General features: G+C 36.4%; 1 protein-coding gene across 29 annotated transcripts in view; it reads right to left on the bottom strand.

Moving 5' to 3' along the window:
* Positions 1–13,262, bottom strand: part of rims2a (regulating synaptic membrane exocytosis 2a) — a 305,210-nt gene that overhangs the window by 139,925 nt on the left and 152,023 nt on the right. For all 29 annotated transcript variants that reach the window (XM_062063652.1, XM_062063653.1, XM_062063656.1 and 26 more), the window contains one exon: positions 2,054–3,003. In XM_062063652.1, the coding sequence (XP_061919636.1) occupies positions 2,054–3,003 (950 nt within the window). The remainder of the gene's footprint in view (positions 1–2,053; positions 3,004–13,262) is intronic.

Here is a 13,262-nt window from a genome sequence, read left to right as displayed (position 1 = left end):
TAGCGCAATCCATTTATCCTTTCTGTCTTGACATATATGTAGAATATACAGTATGCTGATTACCAGAACACCTACAAAACTGGTAGGAGAAAATGCAAATATCATCATTTAGTACACAAAGTGTGATTTATCAAAACTAAAACTGTTTTGCAGGCGCTGTTTTGTGTCTATATTTAGCATATTTGTAATTTAAGTGTTGGAAATATTTGAACTGTCATATATAAAACAATGTGATCTATTGTCTGTTCAGCAATATAATCTTGTAATTTTATAGCCGCTAAATGACATAAAGGGGAACTGTACTTATTTTTGGAATTTTGCCTATCACTCACAATCATTATGTAAGACAGTAACTCATTTTTTTTATGCATTCAAAATATTATGTATGAGGTGTATTGTATTTTTTTTAATTTAATTTTTGTCATAAAAAATACAATCATGTGTGCTTACAGACTGTATCCCTGCAGACTGTATTGATATATAATGTAGGAACCAGAAATATTAATAACAGAAAGAAACAACCGTTTTGTGCGAATGAGTGTGAATGAGTTTAAATGGGGGAGGGAGGTTTTTTCGGTTGGGGCACTAATTGTAAGTGTATCTTTTGTTTTTTATGTTGATTTAATTAAAAAAAATATTTACATTTAAAAAAAAAATAAAATTATTTCTTGTGCGCCCCGGTACCAATCGATCCACGGACCGGTACCGGGCCATGGACCGGTACCGGGCCACGGACCGGTACCGGGCCACGGACCGGTGTTTGGGGACCACTGTATTAGATGACAGCCGGTATGCACACAAAAAAAACATATTTAAATAGTGCCATCTGCATCACTTTCGCACTTGTTATAAATTGTACATACAGTCTTAATAGATCACGTTCAACACGCCCACTAATATGCGCCATTTTGGAGTTTGCACACACTGTTTAACATGTGTTATTTGGATCTTAGCAGATCAGATCCTTAATTTGTTACAGGTGTTAACATATATCTTAAAGGCCTACTGAAATGAAATTTTTTTATTTAAACGGGAATAGCAGATCCATTCTATGTGTCATACTTGATCATTTTGCGATATTGTCATATTTTTGCTGAAAGGATTTAGTATAGAACAACGTCGATAAAGTTCGTATTGGCATGTGTTGCAATGTTAAGATTTCATCATTGATATATAAACTATCAGACTGCGTGGTCGGTAGTAGTGGGTTTCAGTAGGCCTTTAAAAGTCTGGTTACAATCAAACTAACCAAGCATCTTTTATGTAAATAAAAAATAAACAGGAGACAACATGAAGAGATTAAAATCTCTTAAAAGTCGCTAATTATGATATTATTCATTATAACATTATGAATTAATTGTAATCAATTTAAAAAACAGTCACACAAAACGCAGCTACAGCGCATATTCATCTGGCTGTGACTTGAATTTCAAGGGGTGCACACTTCCATACATGACTAAGTACAGTACTTACATTCATACATACACACACACACACACACACACACACATGCACACGAACAGACTCGTTGTTTTCCATTTTTGCTGTTTGACTAACTCTGAAGCAAAACAAAGTAGATAAAATGCAAATAAACTGTTTTATGCCCCAAAATGATTCTATACATAGTAAGAAATATTCATTATATATCTTGAAATCTCAAAAGTGTAACTATATTTGATCATTTATCTTCATACTGGATGTCTGCAATGCACTTTTGAGGCATTTACAGCTGTTTAATTTAAATATAATAATGTACATCTTGATTTATTCTTCGTAATTAAGGAAAACAATGAGCCTTCGGTGTACAACACATGATAGAATATAGGTCAACATACAGAGAAAGTACACATATAGACTGAAGACAAGGTTGTACCTGAGTGTACACAACACATCGTTATAAACATGAGACAACAACAATAATGAAATCGGCATCCTCTGAAAAAAATGTAGTTAATGGAATTAGAATAGACTAAGACAGTGTCAGGAAACATTCTGTTAAATAAAGAGAACATGATAAAAACAGAAAGAGTATTGCTGGAGTGTGTGCTCGTACCTTTCTCACTGACTGACTCACTCTCTATCTCCACATCCTCACAGCTGGTGTACTCCGGCGTCGTCGCCAGCTCCTCCTCCGAGCTGCTCAGCGACACCTGCCGCATCTTCCCTCCCTTTTTGGTTTTGTGGGGCTTGGGGGGCGGTGGACGCACCGACTCGGACTGATCCGAGCTCAGAGAGTCGTTCCTCAACATGCTCTCCATCTTCTCCCTCTTGGTCTTGCGGACAGCTGAGCTGGGGTCTAAGTGGTGCTGCTGTCTCCTCATAGGGTCGCCGCCTCCACCCAGGTCCCCCCTCCGAAGATCCCCAGATCGGTCACCCAGCACAGGGCTGCGGTGGGGAGTCGGGGGGCTATGGTTTGATGTTCTGTGGCCTCCAAGACCGGGGCCCATGGGCCCGGGGGAGGAGCGGTCAACAGAGTAAGAACGCTGCCCCACCATGGGCGGACGGCGTTCGGTGAGATGTTGACGTGACAACCGGATGGGAGCGGGTTCATCCTGCTCCGTGTAAGCTAAAGAGACGTCACTATGACGACGCTCGTGCCTCAGGCGGCCCACCTCCGCGTGCATTCTCATCTGCTCTTCATAGGGCTGTGGCTTAACAGGGTAGCGTGCCAGGTTGGGGTCACTGCGGTAGCGTGTCTGGAACTCCTCCTGTCGCTGTCTCTGGAGCTCATACTCATTATGTGGCCCATCCAGATCCTGGTCCAGAGGGTATTCCTGGGAGTGCCAGCGTCCAGGACCTTGCCGGTCTCTGTAGCCAGTCCATGCTGCATTCACGTCTGGGTACATGTGTGGGCCCCGCGGAGCCCGCCGAGGGTCCCCATCTCCATAGTCAGACGGTGATCTGGGCATGCTGCCGTCTGTCGGAGCATACTGTGAATGGTCAGCCCCCTCCCTTTGGTCGTATATTTGGTTTGGATCCCTGGATGCAGATGGGCTTCGTTTCCTGTGTATTACAGAAAGAATAAGAGAGATTAGCTGGATTGTCTTTGTTTCCATGTTTAGTTGTGATTTTTTTATTTTTATTTATTTTATTTTTTTTGTCCTGTCCAGCTACTCAGGCAAATCATATAGTTGATGTAGATGCCCATATCTGCTGTACACATTTATTTTACGAAAGAGAAGTGTGGGATACTTCTCTTGTTGCCTTATTTGGATTTGACTTTATTAAATGGATTTATATTATTATTTGGTGCAGCCGGGCCGCAGTAGGAGGGGATAGAAAGAAAAAAAGGAAGACGCGGGGGGAATTGCGGGGACAAGAGGGGGATAAGACAGAGAGACAACAACAACAGCAAAAACAACAATAACAACAAGAACAACAACAACAGAACAACATCAGCAAAAAGGATATGTACAAATATGATGGTAAAAGTGATAGCAAAGAAGCAGTTAGTGAAATAAATAATAATACCGAAATGACAATGATCATTATTACACTACAAATGGAGCAATACAAATACCGATAGAAATAGCACTATTGATAATGAATAATAACAATAATTACCTCTATTAACAACAATACAATTGTTTCAAATGCAACAATACATATATGTAATGATAACTTGAAATACAAAAGAAAGCAGATAAATGAAGGGGAAGAAAGAGAAGCCAACTATATTAACCTTGTAGATTGTTATAGTAACAATAGGTTAAGCTTTGTCAGTGTGCCGTGTGTTACCCAGTTTCCAATAGGGCAACAACGTTAATATATGTTTGATGAAACGTGATTATATGCATGAGTATATATATATATATATATATATAGTATGTATATGTACTTCTATATTAACCTTGTAGATTGTTATAGTAACAATAGGTTAAGCTTTGTCAGTGTGCCGTGTGTTACCCAGTTTCCAATAGGGCAACAACGTTAATATATGTTTGATGAAACGTGATTATATGCATGAGTATATATACAGTATGTATTTATACTTCTATATGTATAGTATGTATGTTTGTACAGTGAATGTTTAGTTTTGATTAATCGTAACGGGTTGAAACACGGCACATTGCTAAAACTTAACTTTCTTTCACCATAACAATGTAAAGGGTTAATATAGTCCGCTCCTCTTTCTCCCCCCTCCATTTATCTGCTTTCTTCAGTAATTCAAGTATTCATTACATTCATGTATTGTTGCATTTGAAGCGATCGTGTTGTGGATAATAGAGATAAATATTGTTTTTCTTTATAAATAGTTACTTATATTGGTATTTTTATTGCTCCATTTGTAGTACAATAATGTTCATTGTCATTTCTGTTATTGTGATCTACTTCATTAACTTGTTCTTTTTTCAAATTTTTGATATCATATTTGTATACATTGTATTTGTATATGTTGTACTGTTGTTTTTGTTGTTGATGTCTCTCTCTGTCTTATCCTCCTCTTGTCCTTGCAATTTCCCCCTCTGTCTTCTTTTTCTTCTTCTTTCTATCGCCTCATGCACCAAACACTAGATACATCCATTTAATAAAGTCAAATACAAATAAGGCAACAAGAGAAATATGCCACAGGTCTCAATTGTAAAACAAATCTGTACAGCGGATTTGGGCATTTACATCAACAATATGATTTGCCCAAATGGCTGGCCAGGCCAATTAAAAAAAAAAAAAAAAAAAAAAGTGATTAATCGCAACACTTGTCATAGTTACCTTGGGATGAATCACTTTTGTTATGTCCTGTTTACTTATATTTCTATTTCTCACAATGTCTGAGCAGACAATTATGCTTGCTTCAACTTCGGACTAGGCCTGGGCTAATAACAAATAAATGTATCCAACAATAAATGAATATTAACTCGATAATTTTGCTGGCATCGATAAATTGTCGTGCCATGCTTGTGTTCTTCGTCTCTTGCTATCAAGCGTGGTGCAAGAAGTTTCAGCCTGTACGTCGCTCTCAGCACCTGGCCACATTTGTTGAATAGCAGAATTTAATTAAAAGAGTAAACTCTCCTGTCAGTCATCCACAATCTTTGTCTCTGTGAGTGGAGGTGGGACTACTAGCAGCCACAGAGCCTCGCTAGTCGCCACTGGCTAGTGAGAGGCTCAGCAAGGTAACAAAAATTTGAGGAAAAATTACAAAATTGCAAAGCCAAAAGTCCCGTTGCAGGAATATTCCGACTTCAAATTGAATGAGTAAAATTAGCCTGTCAACTCGGACGAACAAACCAGTATGCCAAATTTGCTGGAAATTGACGGCAAAAGCAAAAAAAACATCAACAACAGTTTTTTCAAGTAGGCAAAAAACTGCACTTCAAGATGTTCAAAATGTACTGAAGTGAAATTAGAGAGATTAAAAGTCAATTTTATTTTGATGCTTAGTTATCATTTAGAATAATTAAGAGTTCTTGAACTTCCAATTACAATGGTAAACAATACTAATGAAAAATTAAATTGCATTGCATTTGAAATGGTTACTTTCAATATTGCATTATTATTATTATATATTATAATTACATAAATGGTCTCAAAGTAGTGCTGGCAATAATATGGTATATTGGCAATCATTTGTGTGACCATACACTACCGTTCAAAAGTTTGAGGTCACCCAAACAATTTTGTGGAATAGCCTTCATTTCTAAGAACAAGAATAGACTGTCGAGTTTCAGATGAAAGTTCTCTTTTTCTGGCCATTTTGAGCGTTTAATTGACCCCACAAATGTGATGCTCCAGAAACTCAATCTGCTCAAAGGAAGGTCAGTTTTGTAGCTTCTGTAACAAGCTAAACTGTTTTCAGATGTGTGAACATGATTGCACAAGGGCTTTCTAATCATCAATTAGCCTTCTGAGCCAATGAGCAAACACATTGTACCATTAGAACACTGGAGTGATAGTTGCTGGAAATGGGCCTCTATACACCTATGTAGATATTGCACCAAAAACCAGACATTTGCAGCTAGAATAGTCATTTACCACATTAGCAATGTATAGAGTGTATTTCTTTAAAGTTAAGACTAGTTTAAAGTTATCTTCATTGAAAAGTACAGTGCTTTTCCTTCAAAAATAAGGACATTTCAATGTGACCCCAAACTTTTGAACGGTAGTGTATATTACCCAGCAAAATTTGGCCCAGGCTTACTTTAAACCGAACTTGACAAAGTATTTTTAAATTATTTTTTACAGTGTTATTAATGCACTTTTTGGGATTAAAACACCCTTTTTAACAAAATACTATGTATTGTTCAAAAACGTAATAATTTGGATGAGGTTATTATCTTTACTAGGTAACATAATTGATGGTGTTGCTTACAAAATTAGAAGTGAGACTTCAATTAAAAATAAAACAATTATTCATTTCATCTATGGGCCCTCAACTGTCCAGCTGATGAATGTCTAACAAAAATGTAACATACATTGTATGAGTCAAAACATGCCTTATGCGATCTGAGCGTTGAGCTTCTATATTGAATACTGAAAATGTGATAGTTCAGGCAGGGATAGTATGATGGATGAGCATTTTGTATGGTTCATGAACTACTGTTCAGCTAAGATATGGGCTGTTAGAGAGGAGAAGAAGTTGAGCGATAGTACAGTGCAAATGTGAATGAGAGTCACACTACTATATGAATACTACAACGAGCTATGCCCCTAAGTTGCACAAAAATACTTTGTCACAGCTCCAAAAGAGGGTTCACAGGGTTATCTTGCAACACATATACCAAGGATTACATAGCAGTGTTTCTTCTACCACTGCCCTGCCAAAAATATATAAATACACCACCAACGGCCAGCACAAGTTACAAATATTGGTTTAAGGGAACATATTTACCAAATAAATGTCTATATTTGTCACAATTAAAAGTTACACTTTGTAAAACGTGGCTGTAGGGTGTCAATAAATCAATGAATTATACGATAAATGAAAGTGAACCCGATAACTTTGATAAATTGCCATGTCTGTGTTTTTGCTTTCTTTGTCTGTTGCTTCCAATCAGGGTGCAAGAGGGTTCACATTGCTCTCAGCACCTGAGCACTTTTATTTTCATAGCTAAATTAAATTAACTGCTTGGAAAAAAAGATGATTGCATAGCCAAATGTCTGATGTGAGAATATTTCATCTTCAAACCGAATGAGTAAGATGAGCCTATCAACACGGACGAACGAGCCCATATGACAACTTTGTTGGAAAGTGATGGGGACAACAACAACAAATAATATACAAACCACTCTACCCAACTTTTACAACTTGGGGAAAACTGCACATCAAGATGTTGCATTAAATAAAGGTTATTGACCCTCCAATTACAATGGTAAAAATCACTAATGAGAAATAAATGTATATTGCATTTCAAAGGGTTACTTGCATTATTATCATTATTATGGGCCTGCTGAAATGCAAGCAGCCCATATAATTATTGCTCATACTTCAACTTTTATTATTCTTGTTCTGCACGTTTCTCTTACGCTTAATACGAGATGAACCGGCCAACGAACCCCCACATATGTTACAGTATACGTCTCGTTCGTGCCGATGGGGGTACTACAAGTTGGGAGCGTTTCGTGTTACCATGGCGGCGCTATTCCGAAAACTAATCACTAAGGGCCCATTGAATAGGTATGCAACCGCTAAAGAGTAATTGAACTTCGCGGGCTAACTTTTTGAGCTAGTTTTGCAACCGTTTACGCCAGAGTCATATACAGTAACTTGGTATGTGACATTTGTTAACTGTTAGCATGCAAACGATAGCATGCTGGCAAGCTAACTTAATCATGCTAAGTTTTTCATCTAATTTTACACTTCTTTTCTATATTTTCGCAGCCGACCTTTGAGTCATATAACTTGGTATACGAAACATGCTAACTGTTATCATGCTAAGTGTTAGCGTTTTAAGGTGTGCATGCTAACATTTTAGGCTAGCTCTGTAGCTCATTTTGTACAGTTACACCTAAAACTCTCGGATTCGGACAATAGGCACCATCTTCAAAGTACGGCGGCTTCCGGCGACCCCCGGCCAGAGGTCCAGGGCACAGATTGCAGGCCCATCACAATTTTGTAGTTATTCATTACGATTACATTTGTGCTAAAATTGGTCTCCAAATAATTCTGACAATAATATTGTTTCTCGGCAAAAATGTGTGAGACAATATATCGTCTAGCAACATTTGTTATCAGCCCAGGCCTAGTCTGCCAAAGTCAATGACTGGCAGTGACGGCTGTTAACCAACAACCACCACCAACAAATTAACTTGCGAAGGATCCACATCACACATGCATTTTGTGACAAAACATTATGGTCTTGATCTGCTAAAGGTTTGAATGTATTAAAACACATGCAATCTTGATAGCACACGCAAAGTTACACTACTGAACTTGTTCGCAGAGGATTGCGTCTCTTTAGTGAGCAAAATAAGCAGTGCAATCCATTTAGCATGTCTGTCTTCATGCACTGTATATGCAGAATATACGTAATATATACGAACATAGTCATTTATAGAACGCAGTTTGCAGCAGTTATCAATTGTACACGGAGTCTTAGTAGATATTAGTATACGGTAGCAGGCCCTATATGTTGTGTGTGTGTGTATTAGTGGGCACAAAGCTGACATAGTTGAACCTTAGCTGACATAATTAGGAAGAGGCTGGCCTATAATGCTTGCAGCGCGTTCAACGTAAGCGCCACCAATGCGCTGCAAACAGCATCTTTAATTTACTCAATTTTACCACCAAGGCTCAAAATGGGTTAACATCAATAACCTGATTGACTTACAAGCATTTGAAGTGGGGCACTCAACACTCGGTTTTAAATACAAGAGCTAAAGGCCATTTGCACTCTGCCACCTCAGCATCCAATTCCAAATGTAATTTCACTAGTTACTCAGAAGAGGCTTGAGGAACAAATAGGTAGTTTGTTACATTATTCATGAACAGCTGGACAGAACGTGAACTACGGTTTGTTCACAATATCAAAGTCAGGCAAAAACAGGAATAACAAACATGGAATATACTTTGGATCAGGACCAGTGAAAATGTCGGGGTTCAGGCTTTCTGATGGAAATGTGGGTTTATGGAGAGTTGAGCACATATTTGTGAAGCAGTAGTTATGTAGGTCTGTTTTGTTTATTTGTTTAATTTTTTTTTTCCACTCTGGTCGTCTCCTTTATATGCCCAGAGGACACACGCATGCACAATGTTGTACGGGCCATGCCTACAATTTAGCTTTGGAGAGCTCTTACAAATCTTGTCACACCCTGCCTCTATTTAGCCTAAACCAGGGGTCCGCAACCCAAAATGTTGAAAGAGCCATATTGGACCACAAATACAAAAAAAGTAATCGGTCTGGACCATGAATTGATTAACGTGGACCCCGACTTAACAAGTTGAAAAACGTATTCAGGTGTTACCATTTAGTGGTCAATTGTACGGAATATGTAAAGTACTGTGCAATCTACTAATAAAAGTTTCAATCAATCAATCAATGGAGCCGCAAAAAATTAAAAGACTTATATAAGTGTTATAATGATGGCAACACATGATGTAAGTAGCTAATTAGCTATATTAGCCTAGTATCAAATTGACTTTAAAACTCTAATATAAGTGTTATAATGAAGACAACGCATGATGTAAGTGGCTAATTAGCTATATTAGCCTACTATCAAAATGACTATGTGTCGCAGGCTGACGCAATTCTTTGTTGACAGAAATGTTGAAATGTAATATTTATTCTACACATTTTTACAACATTGGAAAACATTAGTAAAACTTCTGATAACTCCTGGAAATGACTGTGTTAGAATGGCCAAAAGTGATGTGTGTGTCCAAGTTAAAGGAAACGGCAGGCTGCCTTCTTCTAATGGATTTATTACAATCTTTGCAAGCTGGGTAACGTTTGCTGTGGTCTGGAACAACATGGCACACTAACAACTATCAGAAATGCAGCCAATATTACATACAGATAATGTGTCATGAGACATGAAAAAATAAACTAAATACACAGAGGACATAAGTAAAGGAAATTAAATGAGCTCAAATATACCTACAAACGAGCCATAATGATACAATATGTACATACAGCAAGCCTAACTAGCATGTTAGCATGGATTAGCTTGCAGTCATGCAGTGACCAAATATGCTTGATTAGCACTCCAACAAGTCAATAACATCAACAAAGATCACCTTTGTGCATTCACGCACAGCATAAAACGTTTGGCGGACAAAATGAGACAAAGAAGGAGTGGCATAAAACACGTCTTTCTGTGGCAGCGTCGGAGAAAGTTGTACATGTAAACAAAATGTTGAGTCACAGTCCACACAACGGTTTCTAACAATTAGGACAGTTTGTGTCGTGTTTGTTCTCCTACAGAAACCATATTACAACAAAAAACATATTTTTCACCCCATTTTTTATTCCATTTCCAAACATTTTGGAAAAAGCTCCATTGAGCCACCAGAGCGCCGCTGAAGAGGCGCATGTGGCTCTAGAACCGCAGATTGCTGACCCCCAGCCTAACCAGAGACATGACAATAGTGCATGCTAACTATGTTCAACAGCAACTGCATGATGCACTAAAGCAGCATACATTCAGTACAAAAGGGCAGCGGCACAGTACTGCACAAACTGTTATTTTACACATTTTCAAACTTACATTTATCAAGACACACAAGTGAGACCACACCGAGGACAACCATTGACAATGTCCGTAAATTCGGCAATGACAGTGCCAAAACAGAAAAAGCCCTATTGGTAAAAAAATGCATCCAGTGTATATATTGTGAGAGATGGTTAGACATAAAACAGCAATAGGAAACACCGTGTGATCGTGATGCCTAAAAAGCAGCACTAAAGTCTGACTGCGGCAGCTACTGAGTCACCAAATGTACAGTGATGCACTCCCGTCACATTCCCTTATAAGGAAAGATTAAAATGCGATGTCTCCACAGACTAAGACACGACTCAGAGCAGGAGGTGGGATGTGTGCAGCAGCTCAACCAGCTGTGAATCATCTCAACATATGGACAATAGAAAGGAATATCTACTGTCTACAAATGGAGAAAAAAAAGTATAGAAACCATGGTTACTACACTTATTATAATTATATTAATAGTTAATAATAATTATAATAATTATATACACACATGTAAATATATATACATATACATACATACATACATATATATACAAACATATATATGTCCATGCATATTTGTATATATATGCATACATATATATAGATATGCATGCATATATATACATACATATAATATATGTATACATACATACATATATGCATACACACATATATATGCATACATACATATACATATGCATACATACATATACATATGCATACATATATATATATATATATGCATACATACATATATATGCATACATACATATACATATGCATACATACATATACATATGCATACATACATATATATATATATGCATACATACATATATATGCATACATACATATAAATGCATACATACATATATATTAGGGCTGTGAATCTTTGGGTGTCCCACGATTCGATTCAATATCGATTCTTGGGGTCACGATTCGATTCAAAATTTTAAAAAAATTCAATTCAACGCGATTCTCGATTCAAAAACGATTTTTTTCCTGATTCAAAACGATTCTCTATTCATTCAATACATAGGATTTCAGCAGGATCTACCCCAGTCTGCTGACATGCAAGCAGAGTAGTATATTTTTGTAAAAAGCTTTTATAGTTGTAAAGGACAATGTTTTATCAACTGATTGCAATAATGTAAATTTGTTTTAACTATTAAATTAACCAAAAATATGACTTATTTTATCTTTGTGAAAATATTGGACACAGTGTGTTGTCAAGCTTATGAGATGCGATGCAAGCGTAAGCCACTGTGACACTATTTTTCTTTTTTTTTCTTTTTTATAAATGTCTAATGATAATGTCAATGAGGGATTTTTAATCACTGCTATGTTGAAATTGTAACTAATATTGATACTGTTGTTGATAATATTCATTTTTGTTTCACTACTTTTGTTTTGTTAAGTGTCGTGTTTGTGTCTCCCCTCAATTGCTCTGTTTATTGCAGTTCTGAGGGTTGCTGGGTCGGGTGTGGTTTTGGAATTGGATTGCATTGTTATGGTATTGCTGTGTATTGTTTTGTTGGATTGATTAATTTAAAAAAAAAATAAAAAAAACATTTAAAAAATTTAAAAAATTTAAAAATTAAAAAAAAATTAAAAAAAATAAAATATATATATATGTATATCTATATATATATATATATATATATATATATATATATATATATATATATATATATATATATATATATATATACATTATACATATATATATATATACAGTACATATATATATACAGTATATATACTGTGTGTATATATATACTGTATACTGTGTATATATATATATACTGTATACTGTGTGTATATATATACTGTATACTGTGTATATATATATATACTGTATACTGTGTGTATATATATATATATATATATATATATATATATATATATATATATATATATCCTCTGCTGTGACACTGTATGGATCATGAAACCTCATTCGGCCGGGGCACAAGGACATTCATAACAATAACAAGGACATGGTGCTCCTACAAAACTTGCACAATGTGGGGCACGAGTACCTTTTGTTTATTCTAAAGTCAACAATGAGTGTAGACGTGACTTATTGTAAGGCATTTAGGGCAAAAAGATCAGAAAATTGTTTGACTTTTCTTCTAGTTGTAGTAGAGTGTAGTTATGAGTATGGTTAAGCTCATCATGCAGCTCACCATTAGAGTAAAAAAAATATATTTTAAATGAATAATATTAATGTATTGTGCTGAAAACAAGCAGGCACACAAATATGCTGCTCATTTATTATTACTCTTGCGTGCAATGCGGGGTTAAAAACATTACTGTCAGAGTGTAAGTAGCTGTTAAACATGGTAAAATCCATATTGCTATATATATTGCAGACTCTTGTGATTGCTGTATACAGTTTATTACAATATATTATTTGGCAAATATGATCATTATAATAGAACCATTTCAAAACAGGTTACAGTTTGCAAAAGCTCCTCCTTTGAATGCTGACGTTTACTGTAATGCATTACTACATTTCTGTTAAAGTGCACAAAGCACCTATTCTTCTGTTGTTTTGTTACTTTACATTCAAGCTCGTTTAGCGTTTAGCGTGGATCTTTGACTCCTTCCTGCTCTTTCTTGTCGGGTGTGTCGCA

The sequence above is a fragment of the Entelurus aequoreus genome, linkage group LG11, assembly GCF_033978785.1.
Source record: "Entelurus aequoreus isolate RoL-2023_Sb linkage group LG11, RoL_Eaeq_v1.1, whole genome shotgun sequence".
Taxonomy (NCBI): Eukaryota; Metazoa; Chordata; class Actinopteri; order Syngnathiformes; family Syngnathidae; genus Entelurus; species Entelurus aequoreus.
Note: the sequence above shows the minus strand (reverse complement) of the source record. Positions and strands in the feature narration are given on the sequence as shown.